The sequence below is a fragment of the Drosophila elegans genome, unplaced genomic scaffold (genome assembly GCF_018152505.1).
Source record: "Drosophila elegans isolate 14027-0461.03 unplaced genomic scaffold, ASM1815250v1 contig_208, whole genome shotgun sequence".
NCBI classification, from domain to species: Eukaryota; Metazoa; Arthropoda; class Insecta; order Diptera; family Drosophilidae; genus Drosophila; species Drosophila elegans.
This window is the reverse complement of record NW_024545578.1, coordinates 9,236,962-9,264,168: the sequence shown is the minus strand read 5'-3', so window position 1 is coordinate 9,264,168 and position 27,207 is coordinate 9,236,962. Positions and strand designations below refer to the sequence as shown.

Genomic DNA, 27,207 nt, shown 5'->3' with positions numbered 1-27,207 from the left:
GGCCGTTGCTGTTGCCCATGCTGTTGCCCATGCTGTTGCTCTTGCGGCTGGTCTAAGGTCTTCGATGGTCGTCAATTGATAGCCAGATTTGTGCAATTATCATTTTAATAATTGCCAACAATCTGCACGATATGAACCGGCGACAGCGACAACGGCCAAGGCTGCGGCTCCTCCTGGTCGTGCTCATAACCAGTAGCCAGTAGCCGGATCGGTCGGCAGCCACTGCAGTGCACTGTCGCCTCGCTGTGGGCATCGTTCCGGCCTCCATTTGTTGCCAAGACAATTATAATCCACATGGCCAGGCTACATAATAATAAATTTATTACAGATTTCCGCCTGATTTGTTGTCAGGAATTTTCCCCATGCATTCGGCGGCAGCACCCACTTCGAGACAAATAGAGAATGAGAATACTTAAATGGTCTCTCAGTGCTTTAAACGATGTCGGCAGATAGTCCGATAAATCAGTAGAGATTGGGGAATCGGTCAGAAGAGCCAAGGGGAGGACGTCCTGGAATCTCAGTAATTAAACAGTTTGGGATTCTTTAATTGTAATAAAATCGGGATTGGAATGTGGAGTATTGTTAGTCTTATCTTCAAGGTGTTTTCTCTAACTCCTAAAAAATTAAAAATATATAAAAAATAGAGAAATATCAGATTATAAAGAGATTTAACTTAATATTTTTAGCCTAAGAATGCGTTGTCAGGGCAATAAAGTCAATATTTGTTCATTAAATTAAAATTAAGGAAATTAAAGTGATAATCCAGTTCAAATATATTGATCTAAGATCTAAGGCTTACACACGTAAAATCTGTCAATCGTTTTAGCTTATTGGATATCAGTTAGTATAGCACTTTATCTAGCCATTCACCAAGTTCACCCCACCATTCATCATGGGGCTTTCATTCAGCCAATCCAACATCTATCTAACGGTCCACACAACCCACACATCTCCACCACCGAAGTTGGCCAGAAAGCGACACCGAAACTCACCTCACCACGAGCTGGCCCACACACACACAGACGCGAACCCGTTCCGTGTGCGTGTTACCCGCCCTCTCAGCGTTCTGTCGACCAATCAGCGTTCAGCGGGCCAAGAGTCACGAGCCAGAAGCCACTAGCCAAGTGCAAAGGCATTTCCGAGTTTCCGATGTGTGGGATTTGCTCGAGCACAGGGGCTCTCAGAGGGTGTCGTAAATAAAATGTCGCCCGATGCGAAAAACAGAGAATGGAAATTATTTACGACTCACGGGAAACCTTTTACCTGTGCTGCGTTGCACAACAAAAAAATAGTGATCAGTATTCAAGCTTAAAATCCATTTTAAAACTAAAAGTTTAACCAACGAAAATTTGAACATGAATTTATTTTGTTTGGAGAAATATTTAAGGTTTTTATATAATAGTAATAATAAACTAGTCAAAATTATTATCCTAAAAATATTAAGCTTGGTAATAAAACTCTAAAAACCATTTAAAAATTATCCCATTAAATGCCAATTACACACTATTTTGGGTCTGTGGTAACTGCGATTTCTTATTAAAAACTTACAAAGATGCAAGTTATAAATTATTGCCAATGCACAAACAAAGAGATTTCGTTGAGCGAACATGCAATAGAATATAGCTTCGGTTTGGGAAACACCAGGAAATAAATTTAAATAAATTTTATTATTTAAATAAAATTTTATTTTGATCTTAAATAGATTTCAGAGCTAGTATAATTAGTTGCAAAACAAAAGAAATGTAGAAAGTATAATAAAAAAGACATTTTTCAGAAAGGAAATTCAGAAATTATGCCAATAATTTATAATTCATTTTAATAATCTTGAGAAAAGCAAATGAAATGAACTCGCTTGAGTTTTATTATTTCCCTAAAACCTTTTCCTTAATGAAATTTAAAATTTTCCATAAACAGCTAGGCCCATAATCCCCAATCGATTTCTGTGCCTTAAACTGTTTTTATCTTAGTGTACCGCCGCGACTGCGCAGCGCATATCAAACGATGATAGATGTTGAGCGGCATACGGTGAATCCGTTACAAAGCGGCAGGCGATGAGCGAATGAGGGGCAGAGGCACGCGCCCTCGGTCCTCCACAAAAATGAGAACAACAACAGCAAAAAAAAAAAAAAAAAACGCTTCCAAGCGAAACGATGCCACCGAGTTGAGTTGGCCAGCCCTCATCGCGGTCGAAATTCCCCCATTTTGGCCCGCTTTTGAGGCCGGCCGCGTGCCTCGTACCGCTTCGCTAGATCGGCAGTGCCCGTGGCGGACTCGTGTCCTCTGGAATTTCGGTGTCGCCTCAACGCTGCACATGTCCTGTCCAAGGAAATTGCGCCAAAAACTAGGGGACGGGAAGGAAAAAATTGCTGACAAGGAAAAGGATCGTTAAATGTGGACGAAGTGTGCGCCCGCCACTTCTTCTTCTCCGCAGCTCGTTTTCTAGGCAGGTGTGGCCCGCGCCAAGGATAGATAAACTGGAATTGAGGCGGCGGCGGCCAAGACGAGGTGGCCAAGCGTGGCGGAGGAGCGAGTTAGCCGGAGGAGGAGGTCCTCGAGCCGCCGAAGGATAAGCTCGGGAAAAGGTGCAGCGAGCGAGAGAGAGGGAGAAAGTGGCAGGTGCTGGGCCCAACTGAGTGGTTTTAGTATGCACGATCCAACGGGGAGATGGGATCCTTAATGCTCCTAGTTTAGTAATTATTATAAGGTAAGAATGGCCGTCTGAACCGATTGAGGTTCAGATCGCCTAGGGACCAAAAATGATTATAATCAAAGAAAATCATAAATAAAAAAATTGTTTATTAAATATTTAAAACATTTTATCTCACATTTTAGGTTGGGAAATCGTGTCCGACCATATAGAATATTAAAATCGTAAATGTATTCCACTTAGTAAAAAAAAACCCAATGGGAAAATCGGGATTTCTGATTGACAATCAAAACATATTTTCATTATTTGTTTGTGATAATACCATAAAATATGTTTTCTTTATTTGTTTGTGATAATACCATAATACACATACCTTTTAACTATTTATTTATTGAATATGTAAAGTGTTTCATTTTAAATTTTAAGTTTGGAGATCGTAACCAATATTTCATAATAATAAAATCGGAATTATGTTTTAATCACTCTAATCAACTGTTTTTTGTTAGTAATAATACCATGGGACGAATAACTTTACAAAGTAAACAATTCATGGATAATTGATTATAAGAATAAAACGAAACCATTTTTTTTAATAAAAGTTTTAGAACAGGTTGAAGTTACAAACTAAATTTAAGCAAACCTAAAATTTTAAAATTTGTTTATTTGTGCTTAGACTTTCATAACTTAAAAATTTCTGTGATGGTTGTTTATCAGATCTATAGCTTCAATTATGTTAAAGTTGGTTTTTTGGCTATTGTATTTAAATATGTCCTTTAATTTAATAAATAAAAAACATATATATTTTTTTTAATTTTGAAAATCTTAAATCCAATTTTAATCTCTATTAAATCTAAATGCAATCTAAACAGTTATTTACTAATTATTCCTAGTCAAATACTGGCACGTTGAGTTGCCGCGACAGATGTTAGATCCGTGGCTTCATCCACCTAAATATTTGTAGGCTAAACCGCCCGGTTCCCGCCCTCGTCCTTTGTCCTTCGTCCTTTCCTCTATCAGCGATCGGTAGTGAAATCGCTTCCTCTCCCTTTGGCCAAAGTCGAAATATTCCCAAGTCAACAACAGTTGGTGGCAGCAACACCAACAGCAATTGCAACAGCAACAGCAGCAGCGGCAACAGCAACATCAGCAATTGTAACTGTTACAGGGCAGCGGGAAAAGGACAACAAAAACGCCCGCCAAACTTTAACTGCATACCAATTAGTAGGGAAACGCGTGCTGCCGAGCAAAGAAAACCAGTAGTATGCTGGATAGGGGAGGATGGGGGATAGAGGATGGAGGACTCCTAACTGTGCGTCTTGACCCTTACAACATGCCCAGGAAGACAGGAGCAACTGCAACAACAGCCGCCAACTGCTGCCAAAGGTGAAAAACCAGAGTTGGCAACACGAACACGAACACCAACACTCACACATTGAAGGGCTCTGTGAGCCACCACCAAAGAGTCAACGTCGAAATACACCAATACCGATATACAGAGGGCCCGTTTTGATTCGGCTTGCTGCCAGCACTCACACAAACTCAGTGGAAAAGAGAGCTCGATTTGTACCTTTTTTTCGGGCCAAGTCGCTTCACCGTTGGCTCAATTTAGAACCGAGCCATCGACTAAAGATTCAGTCAGGTGCGAAGCACCGAGCGATACGGACGTGTTCGTCTCCAGTGAGTCAAGAATCCCGATTCCCGAATCCCGAATCCCGATTTCCGCACAAGAGAATAAACCCATCGAAGATCGAATTAAATATCAGAGTGAGATTTGTGCAGTGAACAAGTACTGAGCTACTGAAATCACCTCAAAAAGATTGTAAACGCAAAAAAAAAAAGCAAGTGAGAACCAAAAGTTTAGACTCCGAGTCGCAATGAATCACCTATCGCCGCCGCCATCGCCGCACTCGCAGCAGCCGAGTCCAGCGGGAATGGGAATGGGCTGCCATGGAGCTGCCCTCGACAAACAGTGGATGCAGCGGGCGTCCGCCTTCAACACTGTGATTGCCTCCGCCGCCGCCCAGAAACTCAATGGAAGAGGTGAGCTTCACACACAAAGATCAGTCTGGAATTTCAAGAAATCTTAAGATATTAATTGAAGAAGGCTAAGACCTAAGACGAATTGGAATTTTCAGGAGAAATGTTGAATACCAATGCCCTTTTAAAATAATAATTGAAACAAGAGAAAAGCTTAAATAGTTTGTCAAAATTTCAACCAAACATAAAGTTTTAAAAGTGATCTAAGACCTTGTTTTTTCCATAAGAATTTTTAAAATTTTTTAACCATAATATTATTCTATGTATATTTTTGGCTAAGGTTTCTTTTATTCGATTTTACTTGATTTATTAGCTAGAATCTAATATGCCAGCAAGATATTGGTTATGATTTATGATTTGATTTACATCAATATTTTTGTAGCTTTTTAATTTTAAAGACATATTTATTTCACAAGTTCTTACAAGTGATCAAGTTTAATTTTGGTTAAATTATTTCACGGCTTTAATATACTAAAATAAGGATGGCAAATATAAAAATTCAAATATAAACTGCATAGTTCAACAGCACTTATTAAGGGATTAGGTGTCGTACTTTCAAAATTCAGATATAATAAAAAGTTTATACAGTTCTTGGTCTTAAAGCTTCAAAAGGCCTTTAAAATATATTGTAGATCAGAGTAATTAATCTTTTGAAAATAAAATACCCAGTAGCTTATGTACAAAAAGTTGCCAAACGGAATAGGAACAAAGTCTTAAGCTGTTTGGAAAAGCCTTCCAAACCTGGTCTCTGATAACCCATTTAACCCTTTTAATTTCCAATCCCCTTCCCAGATCTTCCCTTTCTGTACAATCCACTGCTCTACTCGAGTGCCCTGCTGTGGCCCCAGTTCCTGCTGTCCTCGGCCACGGCTCTGGGCACGCCCCTGACCCCCATGACCCCCAAGTCGCCCGCCTCCGTGGTGATGGGCCAGCGGGATCGCGACTACGCCCTGACCCCCGAGAAGGAGCACGAGCTGCAGCTGAACAACAGCAACACCGACAAACAGGAGGATCAGGATCAAGAGCAGGAGCAGGAGCAGGACGAGGATATGCCCCTAAATCTGAGCACCAAGGAGCGCATCACAGCGGATCAGTACCACATCAGCAGCCACAACAGCAGCAGCAGCAGGAGCAGCTCCAGCAGCGATGTGGAGCCAGTGCATCCGATGACCTCGCTGAACGTGACCCCGCCCCCCTGAGGGCGGTCAACCTGAAGAGTTCGGCCACTCCGCAGCAGCAGCAGCAGCAGCATCAGCAGCGCCAGAGATCACAGGGCAACATCATCTGGTCGCCGGCCTCCATGTGCGAGCGATCGGCGAGAAGGGTCGAGAAGTTTGGCCTGAAAATGGAGGACGACGAGGAGCAGCAGGTAGATCCCATTGTGCGAAAGTTCAAGTACGAGCGCCGGACCGCCTCCATATCCTCGCTGCAATCGCCGATCTCCTCGCTCTCCGCTCCTGCCTCCAATTCCGTCCAGGATCTGGAGTTCGAGGTGGCCCAGCAGCAGTTGTACGCCCATCGCAGTGCCTTTATGGCCGGACTCACGGGCAGCAATCTGGAGCTGCTCACCCAGCACCTGAAGCAGCAGAAAAGTGAGCAGCCGCAGCAGCAACAGCAGCAGCAGCAGCAGCAGCAGCAGCAACATCATCATCATCGCATCAAGGACGAGCAGCAGGATAACAACCGTTCGGCAGCCGCACTCATGGGCTTGGTGGCAGCCGCCGAATTTGGCTACATGCGTAATCAACACCAACAGCCGCAGCAGCAGCAGCAACAGTTGCATCACCAACAGCAGCAGCAGCAACAACATCACCAGCAACAGCAGCAACATCCTGACTCGACGGCCACAGATGTTGCGCGTCGCTCCTCCTCCTCGTCCTCGTACCAAGGCGAAGGCGAGGAGAAGCGCAGCGGCAGGAATTTCCAGGTAAGCTGACGCTGACTCAAAACAGGATATGCCTGGGGCATGGGGCATGGGGCATGGGGCACAATTGAGGGCGAATCGCTTGAAAATCTCCGAGTTCTAATGGGCTTATCACGTGTCCTCCAGCTGGTCAGGGCGATCTATATAGCTATCAGCTATCCAATCCTTCCCGAGGTGCAAATACTTTCATTGCATAAGGTTGCGTGTTGCCGGCAATTCCCCTGTGTTAATCGTTTCATATTTTCGTCCTTCAAGGCTTTTAATTGTCAAAGGACCAGACCCCCAACCGCACCAGTTTCAATTTGGAAAAGTGGCACAGCAAATACTGACATCAAAATTGGTAATACAAGCCAAACAGATAGCCAGCTCTATGGAAATTCAATTAAGTCCCATCGAAATCACGCAATTAGTTAATCAAATAATTTTGATTAGCGGGGGTAGGGGGAAAAGGGAAGGGGGAAGATTTATGTACAAATTACAATCATAATTGTCATTTCGATATTGAATTGTGAGGAGGTAGTTCAAAAAAGGGGGCACACGACCGCCAGGAATTTGAGACGACAACTTACCCTTATGCCTACCTCCGATGTCATATTGCGTTTATATCCATCAACACCCGTCGCGAGTCCTTTATTTTTTTGGTTTTTTCTGCTTTTAGTTTTTTTCACACATTCGAGGGTCAGTGAGTGAAATGCGATAGGTTTTCGGGCTTCAGGAGTGCCATATGGTTAGAAGCAGAGAAGACAGTTGCCCGAGTCTTTGGCGCAGGCGCTGTTCATTTATATATAGATTCGATTTTTTTTTCTGTAATTCGTACTTTACATCTGTTCCAGCGTAGGAGGCCCACCCGGCTGACTCAGACTTTGGGGTTTCTCCTGCGCTTTTTTCTTGCTTTTTTCTTGCTTTTGTTTTTTTTTTTTTTGTCGAACTTTGCCAACTTCCGTTCCGTTGTCGGAGCTAAAGCAAATTGACATTATGGCTCAGGCAGTCGAACGCAGCTTAACAATAGAGCAACTAATTGGGTCTGAGTCTAGTTGGTCCAATGTGGATATGTATTTATATTTGGTCCACTCGAATGCAATGCGTAAATAGAAAATCCCAAAAAACAAGCCACAAGAAAATAAATAATAATAAAAATAAAAATCAATAAAAAAGGCAAAAATGGGAGAAAGAAATTCGAAAAACACAGACACTTGTGTCAATTTACAAAAAAATACGATGGGTTTTCGAAAAAAAAACAAAGTGTCTCACTTTTTTTTTTGTGCTTAATAAATGTCGCCCACGTAAAGCGAGCTGATGAACGATTTGAGTTGTGTTATGTCAATGTTTGGTTACTTGCAGCAACATGCAACTGGCAAACTGGCAAACTGTTCAAACATTTAATCTGACAACCGAAGATGTTACAGCCATCCAATCCGCGATCGATGCGATGCGATGCGATGCGATCGGAACCCATCTGTGTTTGGCCCACAAATATGTGTACTTGTGTATATACAAAGTATGTACATGTAGTATGGCTCCCTGGAAAGTGTTTCACTTGAGATTTAGCATTGGGCCGAGACAGACCGCCTGTTTACTTAGCTGTTTTGCAAAAATACCAGCTAGATGTGGGCTAACTTTGGGTTTTCCCTTGGCTCAGGCTACGGGGTTGTCGTCACCTGTCTAACAAATATTTGAACACTCACAAATCTAGTTTAATTCGTATTGCCACTGAGAATTTGGCTCAGGCACACAATTCGAATTCTTTTCAGATTTTCATCTTTTCATCTTTGCCACTTTGGTTTTTTGGGGATAGGCGGCACGGGCTGTTCAAATATGGGGTATTTTGGGCTGTCGTGACTCGTTTTGTTTGAATGTTGTGTTTAAATGTTTAAATGTTTTTTGCAGTGCAAACAGTGTGGCAAGAGCTTCAAACGGTCATCCACCCTATCCACGCATCTGCTCATCCACAGCGATACGCGGCCATATCCCTGCCAATATTGCGGCAAGCGGTTCCACCAAAAGTCGGACATGAAGAAGCACACCTATATACACACGGGTAAGCAAATCAAAGTTGTCATTCTGTAGTGCAAACACAAAAGGGGCCACCCTCGAGCTTTGATCTCAATCGCCTTTCAATTTGTCTAATTGCTGTAATCGCTCGCCCATGGCCACAATTAATAAACTTGCAAACGGCATTTAACTAATTGTGTTTATTGATTTTTGTGCCATTGCAGGCGAGAAGCCGCACAAGTGCACGGTGTGCTTGAAGGCCTTCAGCCAGAGCTCGAACCTGATCACGCACATGAGGAAGCACACGGGCTACAAGCCCTTTGGCTGTCTGCTCTGCGATCAGTCCTTCCAGAGGAAGGTGGATCTGCGCCGGCATCGGGAAAGTCGTCACGAGGAGGCGCCCGCCATCGAGGACCTGAAGCCCCTGAAGATGGAGGTGAGCAGCAGCAGCTGCTGACCAAGGATGTCAGGATGTCGCTGAGCCCAGTATTCAAACAATCAGTTGAAGGAGCAGACCACAGTTGGCCCTAAGTCTAAGTCGTTGCTATATAAGCCAAAGTTTGTTTTGTTTAGGCCTTCGCAAAGATTTAGCTAGGCATAAGGACAGGATTGTTAAATAACCCCACCATTAGCTAAGATACTGCCGTAAGCCTGTACATAGTTATCGCAAATTACAAGACTCCTCTTCTAGCTGTTAACTAACTAACTAACTTAACTAGCCTAATAACTAATCTAATTTATTGCATTAACCCTGATTGACTCGGTTTGGAACTTAACCCAAAATTGGCAGCTAAACGTACCAAAGAACAACCTCAAACAAATGAAATACCACTTGGCGACCACTTGTCTAAATTTAGTGTCCTAATTTATTTAAGTTCATCGATGGCTCACCCATCAGCCCCATTTATTTATACGATTTATGCGAATTTTAAGTTTATTCTTATTTTGTAATTAACCCAATGACTTTTATTGTAATTATATTTATTAAGAGAATTTATGATTTTTTGGAAAATAAAGTTGAAAGCTAAAAGAGAACAAAAGAATGAGAATACTTTTTGTTAATAAAGGGTTAATATGATGGGAAAATGTAATGGGTTTTTGGGACATATTTACAAAGTCTTAACTGCTTAATGGCAGAGAAAAAATAGTTAAATAATAATTATAAAATAAGATATAGAAAATCAATAGAGCATTTTGTTTACTGCTTTTTACTTTTGTTTGGTAAAATTAAAGAAGTTAGGGAAAGTAATGGTTTAACTTGTTGTCTGACTTAGCCTAATGATTATTTCAAATGTGGGGTAAATACCTCAAAGAAACTAATGAGAATATTTTTGTAAATAAAACTTAGTTCAGAATAAAATATTTAATGGGTTCTTGTGACAAATTTACAAAGTCTTAATTGCTGAATGACAGAAACAAAAAAAAAATGAAGAAAATCAATAGAGCATTTTAATTAATACAAATTTTTGTTTAATAAAATAAAAGAAGTTAGGGAAAATAAAGGTTTTTTTTTTGTCCGAGTGAACATGTTAATTAATTCCAATACCATTGTGGGGTAAATATCTCATTACTTCGACCATCCCCCTGATCAGCTGAGACATTCCACGACATCAAGGACACAGAATCCTCCTTTGAAGTCACACATTTTGGTACAAATTGTCCGGACCGATCGAAATATTTTTTGGGGGTTTTGGCCGTAAACCTGATTTTATAGATGAATTCCTGCACGTACTCAATTGATGGGGAATAAGTTGCTCCGGTTTCGGGTGACGCGGTGATCTTTGATCTGTGCCCAATGTGGCATTTGGGGAATGCCCTTTGTAAGTCGCCGCGTTACAGCAGGTACTTCCCCACTTCCCCCCTTTCCCCGGGGAAAACGCCAATAAGTGTTCGAAGTTCGAACTAATTGCTGACGAAATAAAGTGAGAAATGGGGCGAAAGACGGGGATTGCAGGCAATGGTCATTGAGGACTTCCACTGCTGATCGCAATTTTCGGTAATCGAAATGTCCGAATGCATTTTGCGGCACTTTAAAACGCCCGAAATGAAGTTTGCCAGTTTACAAATCACCGACTTCCCTCATTATCGCCATTCATCGCGGACTCGCAATCAGAAATCGACGAAATCAGCGAGCCTTTTGGGCCACTTTTCTCAGAGCCAAACCCAAACCCGATCGTCAGGTTGTTCTTTGCGCTTTGGCACGCCACAAATTGATCGAAATTGACAAAATATTGAACAAAAAACAGGGTTGGGAGGGAGAGAAATATGCAGTTCAATTGTTGCCGAAGAAAAATGCAGTTCAAGGACTTTTAGCCCAGTTGCCGACAAAGTGCTGATCAAAAGCCAAAGAATGTAGATGCAACTGGGGCTAATCATCATCCCCACTATGGAAATGACTTTTGCATAAAATTGCAGGTGGTTTGTTCACAAAGAATTCGCCATCTCAAGGTCCAAAATGGAGCTGAGAAGTTTGTTATTTAAACATCTTTTGGAAATTGTTGAAGGATTCATCAAGAATGTTTGCTTGTTCTTAAGCGCTAAATTATGATAGGTCCTTCATACTTAATCATTCAAAATAGTACATGGGATCCAAAAAGATCCTAACAGAATCATTTGTCACACGTACAAAAATAACTGAAAGTTTAGTAGTATTTAGGTGTATTAAAACAAGAAGTTATTTAATAATAAATAATATATCACCATACCTCTTAGTTTCATTTCTATACCAAATAATCTAATATTGTTAAATAAGGCTTTAATTATAAACCACATAAGTTTTATTTTAATACTTTCGTCTTATTAAATTAATACTCATCTTATTGTGACATTTTTTTAAACCCAATAGTTTAAAATTCATGTAACAATAGTTTAGTTTCTATGACAATTTTGTTTTGGGTTTACAAATTGGATAGGAATTAGGTGAGCCTTTGTTACTTGTCTCCCTTAAGACAAACCCTCTGTGAAGAAAAAGAAAGTGCTGCAGAATAATAGATTGCACTTTGTAGTGCTCACCCGATAAGATACAGCGATCAGTCGCATGTGCCATATGCTGGAGTTTGTCCGCAGCGCTGACTCTCGGTTTATTAACCCCTTTTTCCGCTTAACACCTGAGCCCACATAATTTGTCATGCCATTTGGAATTTATTCAACAGTCGCGCCAAGCCCCCATGGAAACCAAAAATGTTATATGGCTATCGAAAGACTGGAAAGCTGCAACCCCAAAACGCGAACAATGGGAAAACCGTGCAGTGTGTTTGAATTTGAAGAGGAAATTGATCTTAGAAGAGGTCTTAAGAGGCCTAGGACCCGCAACATTCTCGGGTCCTTTTCCCCTCCCCCCTCCCCACACTAACCGCCTTTCGGTTCCGTTTTCCGGCTACCCCTAGCTCATTGGGTCTTTTGGTGCCGGGCAGGTGACTTTTGACTTTGGCTATTAATAAAAATAATAGTTGCGGCTAAAAAGAGGAGAAAAACACAGAGAAGGTGAAGAGCCCGGCCAAGAGCAAGGGCAAAAAAGATGTCTTAGGTCAGTTGTGTTGCAGGTGAAGCGACGAGCTGCTGCCCGGCTCACAATTAAAATGCGGAGGGGATGCAGCCGAAAAGGCACCTGTAATGCACAGATAGAGGGAGACGGAAGGACTCAAGAGGGAGAGGGAGAAGGAGAAGGAGCATGGGCAGCGGCTCAATATTACATCGGCTCATTTATGTTTATGTCCTTTCGTTGTAAGCAGGCTGGCGCTGATTCCCGATTCCCTCCAGCGGCATTGAGCACCTGCTGCCTTTTGCTTACTCCTCCTGCTCGTCCTGCTGATCCTGCTGCTGCTGCTGCTGCTCCTTCTGCTGCTGCTGCTGGAATCCTGGAACCTGTCGCACAATTATTGAGCCAGGACGAGACGAGACGCGTGCTCAAAGCCGGTTTGCGGCAAAAAAAGCCATATGCCAGGAGGCAAATTACAACGGCGACCTGCAACCAGTTGACATGGGCCACACGACAACAGCAACATCAGCATGCACACGAAAAAAAAGTCACATTGAACAGCAATTTACCACAAGAGAAATACAAATTTATAAGCCAAAACATACAAGTCAAATTTGTGAGGCTTGTAAGAAATTTCACCAAACCAAACCCTTATTATCCTCTAAGAATGACTTTATATTTAAGCAATGAAAACCAAGATTGTTATTTTTGAGTTCATTGAAAAAAATATACAATTTTCTGGTACTTTCCTAATATTCGTATTTAAAGTTTGGAATTAAAAATGCGACAGAGAATTTATTTATATCTCTTGCTTACATGGGGTATTATAATTTATCTTAAGAATTTATAGGTTTGTATTTTTGAGTAAAGAGCTATAAAAAATTGAATTTTAAATAGATTAAAGGATATATTACTAGAAGTTAACGATAAGATCCCTATACTATCCTTGTAATCGAAGGCCTGGAATCATCAATGTTAGCCTTAGTTTTGTTAAGCTAGACTAACATATTTTATAAATAAATATAGATTTTATTTAATTATAAGGAACCTAATTTGTGGACTTGTTGAACTGGTTAATATTGTTCTCAGTGCTTATACATCAGGGGCAGCAACGGCAGAAGCCAAAAGATGCAACAGTCGTAAAAATCTCTCCCTCAGACGGGCAGACACAGATACTGACCGCAAAAAAACATCCGAACTGGCCGAGACGGAGAGATCTGCATCTAATCTTGGCCCTCAGGGGAGTCACTGCCGACCGAGTGTGTTTTGAGCCACAAGCTGTCGCTTAAAATCCACAAGCGAAGGTGCAACAACAATCGTAAGTGCGCCGCTGCACCTGTCACGCTCGATCGATCGATATTACAAGATCGACTTGTCGGCCAGGCCAAAAGTGACCCAATTTTCAACAGGCCGCTGGCTCTGCCTTCGTCCTCGTCCCGTTCTTGCCCTTTTAAAACTGATAAGTTATGATTGCTTCACTTTTGTTTGATTGAGCATTGTCACCTGGCTGGAAACGATGCTAGAGAAGTTGATTGTTAGACTCGGGTTTGGGAGAATTTTTGTAATGGCTTCAATACGTTTTTAATGGATACTCATGGACAGGTGATCGCTGCACATGATGTCATAAAAATATTAAACAGCCTCTCAATTGAAAGTCATTTCTGAGTCCTTACAGTAGTCATATTTTGATTAGTTCTAGATATAGTTTGGCTGGCATGGATTCTTATACATACATATGTATAAGGTACACATCTTAAAAGGTTTGAATGAAAGGACCTGATGTTCAGACTTCCGGGTACTTAAAAGACTCTGTTATTGTAGAAAGGAATGCTGAAACAAGCGACAGTATATACAAAGTATTCAAAAGAATCAAAAATAATTATTTTTTTGGATTTAATCTGATTTTGCTCAGACATATTGCGTTTTATTATATTTGTCAAAGAATAATAACTATTTCTAAGCAAAAAATAAATATCGCTTAAATAATATTAGCATTATTATTTCGCTAAAAAATATTACTTAATTTTATCAGTTAAATTTGTGTAATTTTATATGCTGTAATTTTAATAAATAAGCTTGAAAGCTGATTCTAAATTGATTCATAAGAAAGAAAATTATACTATTGATTTTTTATACTTCTTAAAATTATTGAAAATTAATTAAACGAACATTTTTGGTGACAATTGGACATAAAATACAGATCATATTAATATATAGTACTTAAGAACAACTTATACCTTTTGTTATATTTCAAAACCCATATAAAATAAGAACTCCTCATCAAGTTGAGATTGCATTGAGCAGCTTTTATTAAGACCTGGCCAAGAGCCCGACTACTGTGAATTCTGTCGCACTTTGTCCAAGTTCGCTGGCCAAATCGGAAGCCAATACAGTGCCGTGTCAACGACTAGTCTACAAGTTGCAGATTAGTCGCCGCCAACCCCCCTGGAAAATCTTAAGCTGTTTCGATTTGAGTGCAGAGGACAAATCCAAGTCAGATATGCAAATCAACCCCTCGGTTGAAATCTATTCGCACAGCTTAATCGGCAAAATTGGTAAAAGAAAGGGTGCAACAGTGCAGCGGGGCAGCGGGGCAACAATGACCAATCCGCACAAGGATTAGCGAAAGCGAAGTCAAAACAAAAAGGGCAAAGCCAAATGCAAACAAAAGTCAAGCCCCAGCAATTAAAATGACAAAATCTAAACACGAAATTGTTACGGATTTTGTGAGAAAAGGTGCAAAGGTCTCAAGGTGTTTTCCTCTTTTGGGCCCGAAGAAGAACACAGATTATAGACAGATTTTGAGGCGGCAACAGCAGACGGAGGAACGGAGGCACGGAGGCACAGACACACACACAATCACAATGGGCAACAAATTGCGGACGAAGATGCAACAACGTTTAGGGGCGAGGGATCAGATCAGCAGGTTGAAAACGCGAGCCAGCCAAGTCATTATGAGAATTTAAGCGCACCTTTCGTTTTGTTTCGTTTTGAGGACCGGGATTCGAATTTGAGTTTGACTTCGACTTCGACTTCGGATGCGAACGACAGGTGCTCGCCAGATAAGAGCAGAGCACCTCGCATAGCGGTAGATGATTCGGATCGGTTCGGATCGGATGGGATCGTTATCCTGATGCCGCATTTGGTCCTTCTTCTACTGGTGCTGCTGTGCCAGATTCTGACCGACCAGCAGGGGCTGGCCAAATTAATTCCTTGCCATATTTTATAATTCAACAGATGACACGAGCCAAGCGAGCGCTCTGCCGAGAAGCTCTGGCACGAGGGTCCCTGGCTTGATTGGTTGTTCGGTGCCTTTGGGGTCGTCTCCCCGGCTCCCGAGTTTCCAAGTTCCCAGTCACGATCCCAATCCCGGTGCCAAGTTCGATCCTGCGGCTCGTTTGTGGCACAAGCCACATGCCACGCATCCAGGACCTTTTGCTCAGCGGCTTTTTTTTATGGTTCTACCAAAGCGGTTGCATTTGTTATGTCTTTAAGTTTGCAACGAGAAAAAAAACGTTGTAATTTGTGAGCTTATAAATTAGTTTTTAGAAAACTGAGAAAAGAGGTTTTTATATATTCCCATAAATTTTTAATAATTCTGAGTGTTTGTTAGTTCTAAAGACTTAGAAAGGTTTTTAAGACTAGCTTCAATAAGAAATACTAAAATATTTTAATATTTCATAGCTGATCGATAACTTTTTTAAGTTTTGAAATTATTTAGAATAAAATATTTAAAGATAACTTAAACATTTATTTTTATACAAAAAAGTTTGATAAATGAACTTAAAATATACTTAAGATATCGAAAATGTAGCATAAGGTTTTTTTTATTTTGAAAGAGTATTTGGCAATCGAATGTGTAAGAACCAGCACCTCCTTAGTTATTATTTTTACCGAGGATTTTCGCTCAGCTTGAGGTTCTGGACTTTTCCCCCTGGCACATTAGCTTAGTTTATTTGAAAGTGCAACAGTGTTTTGATAAAAGCAGTTTGTTGAACCCTCGCCCAAAAGTGAGGGGCCTCAAGTCGAGTGGAGTGGATCCCCCTCAGGGAAGAAAAAACGACGACAATGACCTTTTGTCTATGCGATCTGCGGGAATAAACAAAAAAAAAAAAACAACAACTTCGCCAGGGGTTGCATTCGGCGGTCGGTCCTAACTGCGTTTTGGCAAAGAACAGTTACGAGTTACGGCCAGTTGTACCTGTACAGGTGGAAATGGTGTGCTTGTCACACTAATTTCTCAAAGTTCGAGTTCAGTTTTCGATTGGTGGTCGATGGTCGGTGGTTTTGTTTGTAGTCCGCTCCTTTGGCCGTTGCACTTTCACAGTTGCACTCCTGTCACATTTCGTTGTTTAATTTGATGTCAGTTCTGGCCTCTTGGACCTGCGGACTTTTGGTCTTGTGGACTTGTGGACCTTTGGACTACCCGGAGTCCATTGCCCGACATGCTGGCGAACGCATAATTAGCCGATAGAGATAGCAGCAGCAGAACAGAGGCACTGAACTTGGCCAAAACCCAGCAGAGGATCATTAGAGAGCAGCAGGTTGAAGTTGAATGAACTAGCCCGGAGTTTGGCGATCAGGAGAAAGGATAATGACAGCAGGTAGTGACACTTGCGACCAGGACACACCCAGGTCTTGTATATCCTTGACACGTAACCAAGAATGATGAAATCCCATCAAGAACCTATTGCAGAATCAGAATTATACTAATCCTTGACATTACTGAATTGATTATTTGTGGAACTTTTACACCAAAAAAAATGAAATATAACACTTTTACAGCTATGATTAATTGAGTCCAATAAATAAGAGATGAGTCATATTTAAAATATAAAATATGTAGTTACCGTATTTTTTTTAATTTTAAAGTGAAAGTTTTATCAGCTAATGCTTAGCGTCATATTTGATTTTGTATGCTATTGATTAGTAGACCCTCAAGTAAATAATTAAAAAACAACTGTTTTTACAACGGTTATAATAAACTTTTGTTGTAAAATGTGCCTTAGCAAAAGAGCTTTTAAAGCTTTAAATATCTGTTTTAATAAAAATATTTATGATCTAAAAAGTTGAACAGCAACTATTGTTGTTGTTAAAAAAAACCACATAAATAATGAACACGCTTTTCTCTAAATGTAAAAACATGTACCAGTGGAAACTGGCCATTAATAATATTCGAAAAATAAGTTTTAGTATATTTCTGGACTAAGGCGGTATTTCGTTGTGCCTCAAACACGGTCACACTACAGGGTTGGCTTGGCGACGCAATTTGACCATTTTGAAATTCCAGCGGTAAAACAGTCCCAAATTGGTGAAAATCTCTAAAATAAATCAGACAAACAAGCAAAATGCAGGGATTGTTCAGTGATCCAGCGCTGGAACGCCACTTTACGGGCCACTCGGGGAGTATTACCCAGCTGCGCTTTAGTCCCGATGGCGGCCAAATAGCCACCTCCTCCAAAGACGCCTCCGTGATCCTGTGGAATCTCAACCAGGCTGCCCGCTGCATCCGCTTCTCCTCGCACTCGGCGCCAGTGAATGGTGTGGCCTGGTCGCCCAAGGGCAACCTGGTGGCCTCTGCCGGTCAGGATCGCACGGTGAAGATCTGGGAGCCCAAGTTACGCGGCGCCTCCGGGGAATTTGTGGCCCACAGTAAGCCGGTGCGCAGCGTGGACTTCGATGCCACCGGCCAGCTGATGCTTACTGCCTCGGACGACAAGTCGGTGAAGCTGTGGCGCGTGGCCAGGCGTCAGTTCGTCACCTCGTTCGCCCAGCAGACCAACTGGGTGCGCAGTGCCAAATTTAGTCCCAACGGTCAATTGGTGGCCACCGCCTGCGACGACAAATCGGTGCGCATCTACGAGGTGAACAGTGGCGAGTGCGTGCGAACCTTCCCCGAGGAGCGGTCGGCTCCCAGGCAGCTGGCCTGGCATCCGTGGGGCAACATGCTGGCCGTCGCCCTCGGCTGCAACCGGATCAAGATCTTCGACGTGGCCGGCAGCCAGCTGCTGCAGCTATATGTGGTGCATTCGGCGCCGGTGAATGACGTTGCCTTCCATCCCAGCGGACACTTCCTGCTCTCCGGCAGCGATGACCGCACCATTCGCATCCTGGACCTGCTGGAGGGCAGGCCCATTTACACCCTGACCGGCCACACGGATGCGGTGAATGCGGTGGCTTTCAGCAAGGATGGAGATAAGTTTGCAACCGGCGGCAGCGATCGTCAGGTGAAATTGGGTGCCCTCATCTTTGCACTTACACTATAGCCCGCCTTTTTATTCGCAGCTCCTGGTCTGGCAGTCCAATCTGCACACATACGACGCCTCCCAGTTCGATGCCAAGTCGGCGCTGGCCTCGTCGGGCTGCGACACCAGTGCCGCCTCCTCGAAACAGAGTTTGGCCAGCGGCACCTCCAAGTCCAATGACCTAAGCATCCGCATTGATCCGCGCCAATCGCTGGCCTATCAGCGGTCGGAGGAGAACTTCCAGGTGCTTGACAGCAAACACGCTAATCAGCAGAAGCTGCTTACCATGGACTCGCAGACAAAAAGCCCTAGCCGACCGTTCTTCTAACTACAATCTTCAATAGCCATTGCCGCACATAACTAGCCGAACATTCCCCAGGTGCTGGACGTGTCCTTTGAATCTGGCTCAGAGTCCTGCTCCTGTTCTGCGCAGCTGGAGGAGATCAGCAAGCTTTTGGCCTTGATCGATGAGCGTGTGCGGCGATTGGAGGGCATATACTCTTTATAGCTATGTAAGGGCCTTAGCATACATTTTTACACAATAACTAATATAACTTGTGATTTATGACGAATGAATTGGAAACTTAATTATTTTTTGTTGCCCAAATGCACATTATTTGTTAATAACATCTTTAATGGTAATTCAAAAATATTGGGACATATTATGTACATTTAAAACGGCTATATTTCTTAAGCCGATTTAAACTTCAGCTTTAAGACTTTAAAATTATAGCTAAAGACACAACAAAGTAAGAATTACTAGGGTCCCCAGATAAAAATGTTAAATTCTCAAATTAAATATGATGCTTAATTGTAGAGTGCTGCTATCACTGTGTGCATTTAAGCAGAAATTGGGAATTCAACTAGTGATATTTTTCGGGGTGACCATTTTTCGAAATTAGAAAACTCAGTAATCGTTAGAGATGGATATACATCGATAGGACCGACACTTTGAATATATCGATGTTTCTCCACCTCTGACTGCCCCAAAAACAAAATAAACAAATTAAAATCCGGCGGTGAAAGTGGCGATAAACAAGCCCGTAAAGCACGAATATTCGAGACGTCAAGATGCGCGACTGGATGCCGGTGCTCTTCTGTGGATTGTCCGTGCCGCTCTCGCTGTTCATGTGGCTGGGCAACGTGGCGGTGTCGAAGCTCTGGAGCAGCGACTTCGAGGGTGAGTCCAAATCGGGATTCCGATGCGCCGGGGTCAACTAATGCCAAAGGTTATCCGACAGAGTCGCGGGTGATTGCGCCGGTGCGCTGGCTCTTCTCCACGCTGGCCCCGTTGGCCCTGATGACGGTGGCCCTGCGCCGGCGGAGCGTCAATCGATCTGGGGCTGCGCTGGGCATCCTGGTGGCCTTCATCCTGTCCATCGCCAGCCATCCGTTCTTCGCCAGCCTGGTGGTGTTCTTCTTCAGCTCCTCGCGGGCCACCAAGTTCCGGGCGCACATGAAGCGCCGCTTCGAGAGCGACTTCCGCGAGGGCGAGGGCCAGCGGAACTGGGTGCAGGTGCTCTGCAACGGCGGCATGGCCGCCCAACTGGCGCTCCTCTATCTGCTCGACTGCGGCAGTGGCGAGCGGGCGGTGGACTTCGCCCGCGAGTACCGCTCCAGCTGGCTGGGCGTGGCTGTGATGAGCGCCTTTGCCTGCTGCAACGGGGACACCTGGTCCAGTGAACTGGGCTCTGTGCTGTCGCAACGCGATCCCGTGTCCATCATCACCTGGCGTCGGGTGCCGCGCGGCACCAATGGCGGCGTCTCGCTGGCCGGGATTGGTGTGAGCCTGCTGGGCGGCCTGCTCGTCGGTTGCGGCTACTTCGTCACCGTGCGCTACACGGTGGAGGCCAAGATGCTGCTGGTCAGTCCACCGCAGTGGCCCATTATCGCCTTTGGTGGCTTCGCCGGACTGTTCGGATCGCTGCTCGACTCCGTCCTGGGCGGACTGCTGCAGTACTCGGGCATCAATGCGGAGGGCAAGGTGGTGGAGGCACCCGGCAAGGGGGTGCGCCACGTGAGCGGATTGCGCATCCTGGACAACCACAGTGTCAACCTCATCTCCAGCATTGTTACCGGCGTCACCGTTCCCATCCTCGCCCAGAAATTCTGGCCTGTGCGCTGATCCCATGCGGCCTGTTCTTCATTAGGATTAGGAACATCTCGGTATTCACTAGCCCTGCTCTTCATTTGTTCATCAAAAGGTTAAGCTTTCCAGATCAAATTTAATGTTAAGCCTTTAAGGCAGCTATATAAACTACCTATTTGTAACATATTTAGGGCCAGTGGATACCCCTCATATATATATTTTTGTACATCTTCCATGGCTTCAAGCGAACTAACCTGACTTAAGAGACTCGATAGAAACAACGATTATGGCAAAAGCGTATGGCTAAGGCAAATAGAGTATATTTTAAACTAAAATAGCTAACCATGTTCCTGAATGAATGATTATTTTATTGATACTGCTAAGTAGCCCACGCGACTGTCCACCTAGATTGTATGTAAAAAACCACATTAAACACTAACCATACATGTGAATATTTTAATGCTATTAATTTCAAATTCCAGTACGTGACTTGAGACATTTTTTTTTTAATCATCGTATGGTTTTTGCATACTCTTATTACGTCATCAGCAGATGTTTTCTATAGAAAACAATAACAATTATTGGTTCCGCGCTGGAGTATTTTTAAATGACCTCGCCCTGTTTCGCTTATGCTAATTTATTGGATCGTCGAAATTGCTCATTGCGCAAACAATTTGGTGTTTTGCTGCCTAAAAACTCAAGCAAATTTGTTTCCTATGTAAAAATTGTATTGTATTGTATTGCTGTAATGGCAATAAACGACTTTTTAATGCTATTAATTTAATTTAAAAACAATAATATGTTTAAGAAAACTGAAAGCCAAGCGACTTAAGTTTTTGTTTTTTTAACTTCTTAAGTTGTTTATATTTTTATACCCTTGCAGAGGGTATTATAATTTCAGTCAGAAGTTTGCAACGCAGTGAAGGAGACATCTCCGACCCTATAAAGTATATATATTCTTGATCAGCATCACTAGGCGAGTCGATCTAGCCATGTCCGTCTGTCCGTCCGTCTGTCCGTCCGTTTATATGCGAACTAGTCTCTCAGTTTTAAAGCTATCTGCATGAAACTTTCCCAAAAGTTGTCTTTCTATTGCAGGTAGTATATAAGTCGGAACGAGCCGGATCGGACGACTATAGCATATAGCTCCCATAGGAACAATCGGAGAAATAAATGTAAAAAAATTATAACTTTTCTGTTTTTTAATTTTTTGTTTTGTTCTTCGACATAAAGCAATGGTTAAATATTTCAGAATTATGGTAAAAATTTCATCAAAATCGGACGACTATAGCATATAGCTCCCATAGGAACAATCGGAAAAATAAATGAGAAAAAAATTATAACTTTTCTGTTTTTTAATTTTTTGTTTAGTTCTTCGACATTTAGTAATGGTTAAATATTTTCGATTTACGGTTTAAATTTCATCAAAATCGGACGACTATATCATATAGCTCCCATACAAATAATAAAAATATATAAAAGAACAATCAAATAATTAAGCTGCAAATCGTCATAGCTTCAATGTTTTTAAACATATACGCAAGTAAATCATAATTTTAATGTTTTCAAAAATATTTAATTCTTGCGATAGCTGCAAGGGTATATGAACTTCGGCTTGCCGAAGTTTGCTTTCTTTCTTGTTTTTGATATTTTAAATTTATCAAAATATTTAGCTCAGTTGATTTCATTAATTTTTGATCTTTCAATGCTAAATTAACAACTTTTGGTTTGAAATTAAACAAGATTTTTTTTATAAATTCCGTTTTTGGAAATATCTGCTGTCCGGAATCGAATAAATCGAATATTTCAGAGAGCTACAAGGAAATATAAATAGGGTAAGAAAATATTATAGATATTTAATCTTTTTGAACTTTATTGGTTCTCTTCAGTTTATGAAATTCTAGGTTGCGAATTAAGTTCCGTGACAGTGCCCGCAGGGCTTCACTGGATGAAGTGGCCGGAGGGCTGGAGGAGCTGGTGGCCGCACCCGGAGTGGCTGGCTTGGCGAATCCGATGGAGAACTTGATCATCAGGTCGCCGATGGGGGAGTTGATGAACTGGGAGCCCGTTGAGATGGTCTTGAAGATGATGCGCCGCTTGTGGTGGTAGACCTGCGGATCGCCAGACAGGCTGTGTTCCGAATGGGGATTTGCCTTGGTACTGGAACTGGAACTGATTTTGGGCCGGTGGCTGGTCGTGCTCACCGGTGGCAGTGGTGGCAGTGCTGGCTCAGTGGTGCTGGTTTGGTTCGAGGGTCTGGCCGTAATCCTGGGCTGGGCCGAGGTCCTTGGCCTCGTTGTTCTCGGATGAGCTGTGGTGGTTGTGCTACGTCGCCGGTGAGGTCTGCGAGTGGTGCTGCTGGGCAGGCTCAATGAGGGTGCCTGGTAGCCCGCCTCGTTTTGATCCTCATCTTCTGGAGAGACTGCCACCGCATCCGGCTTTTCCGGGTCCAACGGATAGCTCGGATCCGACTGATCCTCCTCGTCCTCGTAGTCGTCCTGCACATCGGCCTCTCGATCTCCGCCGGAGAAGTATGGTGGTGGCTCCTGATCGCGTCGCTCCTGCTTTTCCCGCTGCTCGTAGACAGGATCGCTGGGAGCCGCAGAGGCCAGCACCTGCTCCATTTGCTTCTGCAGGATCTCGTAGAGTGGGGCGTTCTGCTCCTCCTCCAGCACTTCAGCTGGTTCGCTGGGCACAAACTGATTGTTGATATAGGCATTGCGTCCGTCCAGGTCCTCGTCCACATCCAGGACATCATCAGTGCGGGAACGGGACTCCGTTTGCACCTGATCGGGTGGCGGATGGGTCACATCTTCGGTTGCCTCCGCTGGAGCAGCTGTAGCGGTGAGTAGAACTAAGAAAAGTTGTAAGGATGAGATCACATCTTAAAATACTTGAATTTCTAACCTCCACTAAGCAGGATCAATAGCTGAATCTTCCAGAATCGTTTTCCGAAACTTCTATCTCCCATTGCAGTTGCTCAACTTCTGTGAGGTGAGACACCAACTCCCATTCTTTTATAGGCGGTCCAACTGCAACCTGTTGCATTGTCCATCCCACATAAAATTAGTTTTAAGGTTTAGTGCCTGTCCCGGAATGATGGGCCCTTTCAAGCTTCTGATTTCAATCAGTTTATGGAACTCGTTTCGAGGGTCAATGCACTTGAAACCAACTGTTTCGTCTCTGAATTCTCCATTTAATTGGAAAAGAGTGAAATTTGTCTTTACGAATGTTGTTTAAAGGGTCTGATTGGAAGGGAAAAAAAGTTTAGAGTAGTTTGGAGTAACTTTGCACCTATAACTCAAAAGGTAACTAATGCATTCGTATCATAAAAGTACGTGGCACAGAGATGAAGTATCTTTGACTCAATAGAATATGTGCGTAGTACTATCGAAATATGATCAAAAACATATATCAAAAAACTAAAACCAAAACTGAATTACACATTGCTTTCTTTTTTCTAACCATTTTTTTTTTAATTAAGACCATTACTACCTTTTTTTAAATATCTCGTCCATTTGTTTTTCAAAGGTTTAAAAGGTAATTAATTAGTTGTTGATTGGGAAATTATAATATAAAGCATTATAGGATATAAACAAATTTATTGTTAATTAAATATATTTTTCATTACGTTAAGTTTTTTGGAATCTTTTGTTCTTAAGTGTTAGTATTTTAAAAATGATTTCTTTATTTAAATTTTTATCTTAAATTAAGCACAATCGTTTTTAGCGGTTTTTTTCTGAATGTACTTTAAGGCGGTCCAAATTTGTAAGCCAATTTTAAGGACCTACTCTCAAATTGCAAATTTATCACTCATACGCACAGTTGTCTTTGATCAAAAACATTTTATGGAGTGGGTAAGCATTATATTTCCGAGGACAGCATCTGAAGATCAAATCTCGCAAAAAACAAAGTTCAGAATGTAATGCTAAAAATAATGCTTATCAAGGGTCAATTTCAGAGCCCCAAACACTCTGTCATTTTAGTCGTGATAAGCCTCAAGTATTGTGGTATTCCATTCTGCAATTCTATAAGGGAATATTTTCTTCGCGGAACATACACGGAACAATTTATTGTTCTCCGAAATGGTCAGTAAAAGAAAGAGGGCAAACTAGTAAACGCTTTAATGGTTTTGTAGCTTTTTTATGTAACAAATTAAAAAAATCGATTAATTAAATAATTAACTATTCATAGCCTGAGCTACATTAAACTGGAGGCTAGAGTTCCAAGAATTTGAACTCAACAATTTAAGTCAATAAAGGCAAACCAGTTTAAATAAAACAAAAACGATTTTAATGATTTTAAAGCTTTTTATTGTAATAAATTAAATAAATAGTTATACTAATATGAGATTTTCCTAGCTTCTAATAGACTAAGCTACATGGTACTTGAGCTTATCATTATCCTTGGGTGGGGTCTGCTCGGTCTGCTCGGTCTGCTCCTTCAGGGGCGCAATCTGGATCGGTTTGGGGGTGGGAGCGTCTTTCAAGGGCATGGGTGGCAGGGCGATGTCCTCGGTGGTCTTTGCAGGCTCTACATTGGACATTGCCGACTGGACAGCCACTGGCACTGGGACCAGAGGAGTTTCCATTGGCTTGTGAAGACTCAGAGTCAAGGACTCCTCCTCGAGCGGTACCTTTTGGTCCTCCTTCTCTTCACTGCTCTCACTGCTGTCCTTTTCCTTCTTCTTTTTCTCAGCCTTCTCCCGCTTTTTCTGCTCCTTCTCCAGCTTCTGCTGCTCCTTCTCCAGCTTCTGCTGCTCCTTCTCCAGCTTCTGCTGCTCCTCCTCCTGCATCTTTTTCTCCTCCTCCAGCTTCAGTTGCTCCACGATGGCCGCATCCCGGAAGTAAGGCGATGCACGGAACTTCTTGTCGGCGTAGGCAGTTTCCTGAGCGTATTTCGCCTGGCACTCGGAGTAGGAGAAGTCCGTCCAAAGGCCGTGGGATCGGCACTTGGCCACGCCCAGCTTGCACTTGTTATAGAAGACGGCCACCTCGGAAGATGTCCGGCCGCAGATGGGTTCGTACAGCTCATCGCAATCGTCGTCGCACAAGTATCCCTCGCTCAACGATTGGGCCGCACTATTAATGGCCGCCGAATTGGAGCTCTGGCAATCCTTCTGTCCAGACTCACAGCTGAACCAGGCAATGGGAATGGCCAAGTAAGGCGGGCTAAGACGCTTTTGGTGCATTGCGCCCGACTCTCTAGGAGCTGCATAGGTGCGCTTCACATAGTAGCCATGCTCCTCGGTGGACACCTGGGTGCTGCCGGCCAGATCCGTGGAGCTGGACCACTTGGTCTTCGTCTTGGTCTGGTGGGCATCGGATTTCTCATGGCCATGGTGATCGGAGGAGCCCTTGTGCTTGCGACGCTTCGCCTCCGCGGGTGCAGCCTCCAAAAGCAGCAAGGCAGTTACTGATTTACAGAAATAAATAATTTAGATTAGAGAATGTCCAGAGGATCGATAGCCAAGACTCACCTAAGATACAAGCAATTTGGTATGGCCTCATGTTGATCTGGTCAGCTGCTCGTCTCCACAACAACTGATCGCATCTTGTGGCCAGCGGTGCTTAAGTACCAGTCTTAGCCACTCGCCGGGGAATTCTTTACCGGTTTTCAGATCGCACTGCAGATGGCCAGTAATCTTCTCCTCTGCGGTTTGTTTACACTTCGCGCCGCTTCGAGACCCCAACGAAAGTACTATCTTATTTGGTGAAATTTTATGCAAACTCATGTGCTCGTACCCTTGCCTCGATGGCGATAGCCATCTAGAATGGAACTGGAACTGGTTATGTGCTTAACACCTTCGATGCCCTCCATTCGACGCCCAGCCTCTTAGTCTCTCGCCAGCCGGTTTTACGAAATTGGGTCAATCTGGAAAGGTTCGGTGATCTGGTTGTTGTTAGTTTATGGGCTTCTTCTGGTCGCGATCGCCGGCAGCTGCACTCGCTCGCCGGAAATCCATCCAATCCAATCAAGCGGTCTTATTCTGTCATTCTGCCGATCTCTGCTGATCTTTAATCTGGTCAAGACGATTGGAACTGTGGTCTTAATTAGAGGGGGATCAGGAGAAACTTGAGTGATCTTTTTAGCTAAGGGATCAGCTTACATTTAGTTGGGTAACAAAAGAACTTCTAAGCTTCTAGAGCCAATTGGCTACAACTACCATTAAAATAAAACACTTTCATGTCGCTAATTTGATATATAAGATTAATTCATTAACCATTAACAAGCATTATTTAAGTTTAAATATACTGGTAAAAAAACGTTCATATATCTGAAATTAAATCAATATAAACCTTTTTTATATTTAATATGTTCCACATTAACAAAATTATTTTAATATTAAATAATGCAATTTAATATGCATTGCTTTTTAGTATAAAAATATAAAGTTTTGAGTTCAATAGTCATATATGTATTTATACTATTCCATTTTTTTTTTTACCAGTGTAATAGATCTTTATCAATACTAACTTTGATATATAGCATACAAACAATATCCAAAACTCGCTCTCTAATGATTATAAATCGCTGAATATTTGTTTATTAATCCAATGGGCCATCCATAATTGCATTTATTATTACCACCGATCGATTTGATGACTCATTCCGCTCGTGATCACTTCTTGTTGATTTTAAAATGCTTATGCCATGGAAAAGTTTTCAAATTTCCCATTAGCATTAGAAAGTTAACCTGCGATCTGTGATGCACCATCGCCTGGTTGGGGGCGATCAAAGCGTATCTAATTGCATAATTAGGGCTTTGACCGACCGGCTCCCCCAGAAATGTGT

At 42.6% G+C, this 27,207-nt stretch overlaps 5 protein-coding genes across 5 annotated transcripts; 3 read left to right on the top strand and 2 right to left on the bottom strand.

Annotated features, from left to right (window-relative positions):
* Positions 1 to 4,297: 4,297 nt before the first annotated feature.
* On the top strand, positions 4,298 to 9,577 carry LOC108146622 (zinc finger protein sens). The gene is given in 5 exon segments (XM_017272666.2): positions 4,298 to 4,687; positions 5,477 to 5,878; positions 5,881 to 6,611; positions 8,496 to 8,646; positions 8,825 to 9,577. Coding segments are annotated over 5 exon segments (1,683 nt in total). The 5' UTR covers positions 4,298 to 4,521; the 3' UTR covers positions 9,058 to 9,577.
* A 7,726-nt stretch (positions 9,578 to 17,303) lies between these two features.
* Positions 17,304 to 18,899, top strand: LOC108146971 (POC1 centriolar protein homolog). The gene is made up of 2 exons (XM_017273228.2): positions 17,304 to 18,305; positions 18,364 to 18,899. The coding sequence occupies exons 1-2, from the start codon at positions 17,427 to 17,429 to the stop codon at positions 18,649 to 18,651; spliced, it is 1,167 nt and encodes a 388-aa protein (XP_017128717.1). The 5' UTR covers positions 17,304 to 17,426; the 3' UTR covers positions 18,652 to 18,899.
* A 369-nt stretch (positions 18,900 to 19,268) lies between these two features.
* Positions 19,269 to 20,864, top strand: LOC108146969 (transmembrane protein 19). Its single transcript, XM_017273226.2, has 2 exons — positions 19,269 to 19,503; positions 19,565 to 20,864. The coding sequence occupies exons 1-2, from the start codon at positions 19,395 to 19,397 to the stop codon at positions 20,446 to 20,448; spliced, it is 993 nt and encodes a 330-aa protein (XP_017128715.1). The 5' UTR covers positions 19,269 to 19,394; the 3' UTR covers positions 20,449 to 20,864.
* A 1,403-nt stretch (positions 20,865 to 22,267) lies between these two features.
* On the bottom strand, positions 22,268 to 23,420 carry LOC108146636. The gene is made up of 2 exons (XM_017272680.2): positions 23,320 to 23,420; positions 22,268 to 23,266 (listed from the first exon to the last, which is right to left on the bottom strand). The coding sequence occupies exons 1-2, from the start codon at positions 23,381 to 23,383 to the stop codon at positions 22,269 to 22,271; spliced, it is 1,062 nt and encodes a 353-aa protein (XP_017128169.1). The 5' UTR covers positions 23,384 to 23,420; the 3' UTR covers position 22,268.
* A 1,282-nt stretch (positions 23,421 to 24,702) lies between these two features.
* On the bottom strand, positions 24,703 to 25,999 carry LOC108146983 (DNA ligase 1). Its single transcript, XM_017273240.2, has 2 exons — positions 25,892 to 25,999; positions 24,703 to 25,827 (listed from the first exon to the last, which is right to left on the bottom strand). The coding sequence occupies exons 1-2, from the start codon at positions 25,920 to 25,922 to the stop codon at positions 24,785 to 24,787; spliced, it is 1,074 nt and encodes a 357-aa protein (XP_017128729.1). The 5' UTR covers positions 25,923 to 25,999; the 3' UTR covers positions 24,703 to 24,784.
* Between the last annotated feature and the right edge of the window lie 1,208 nt (positions 26,000 to 27,207).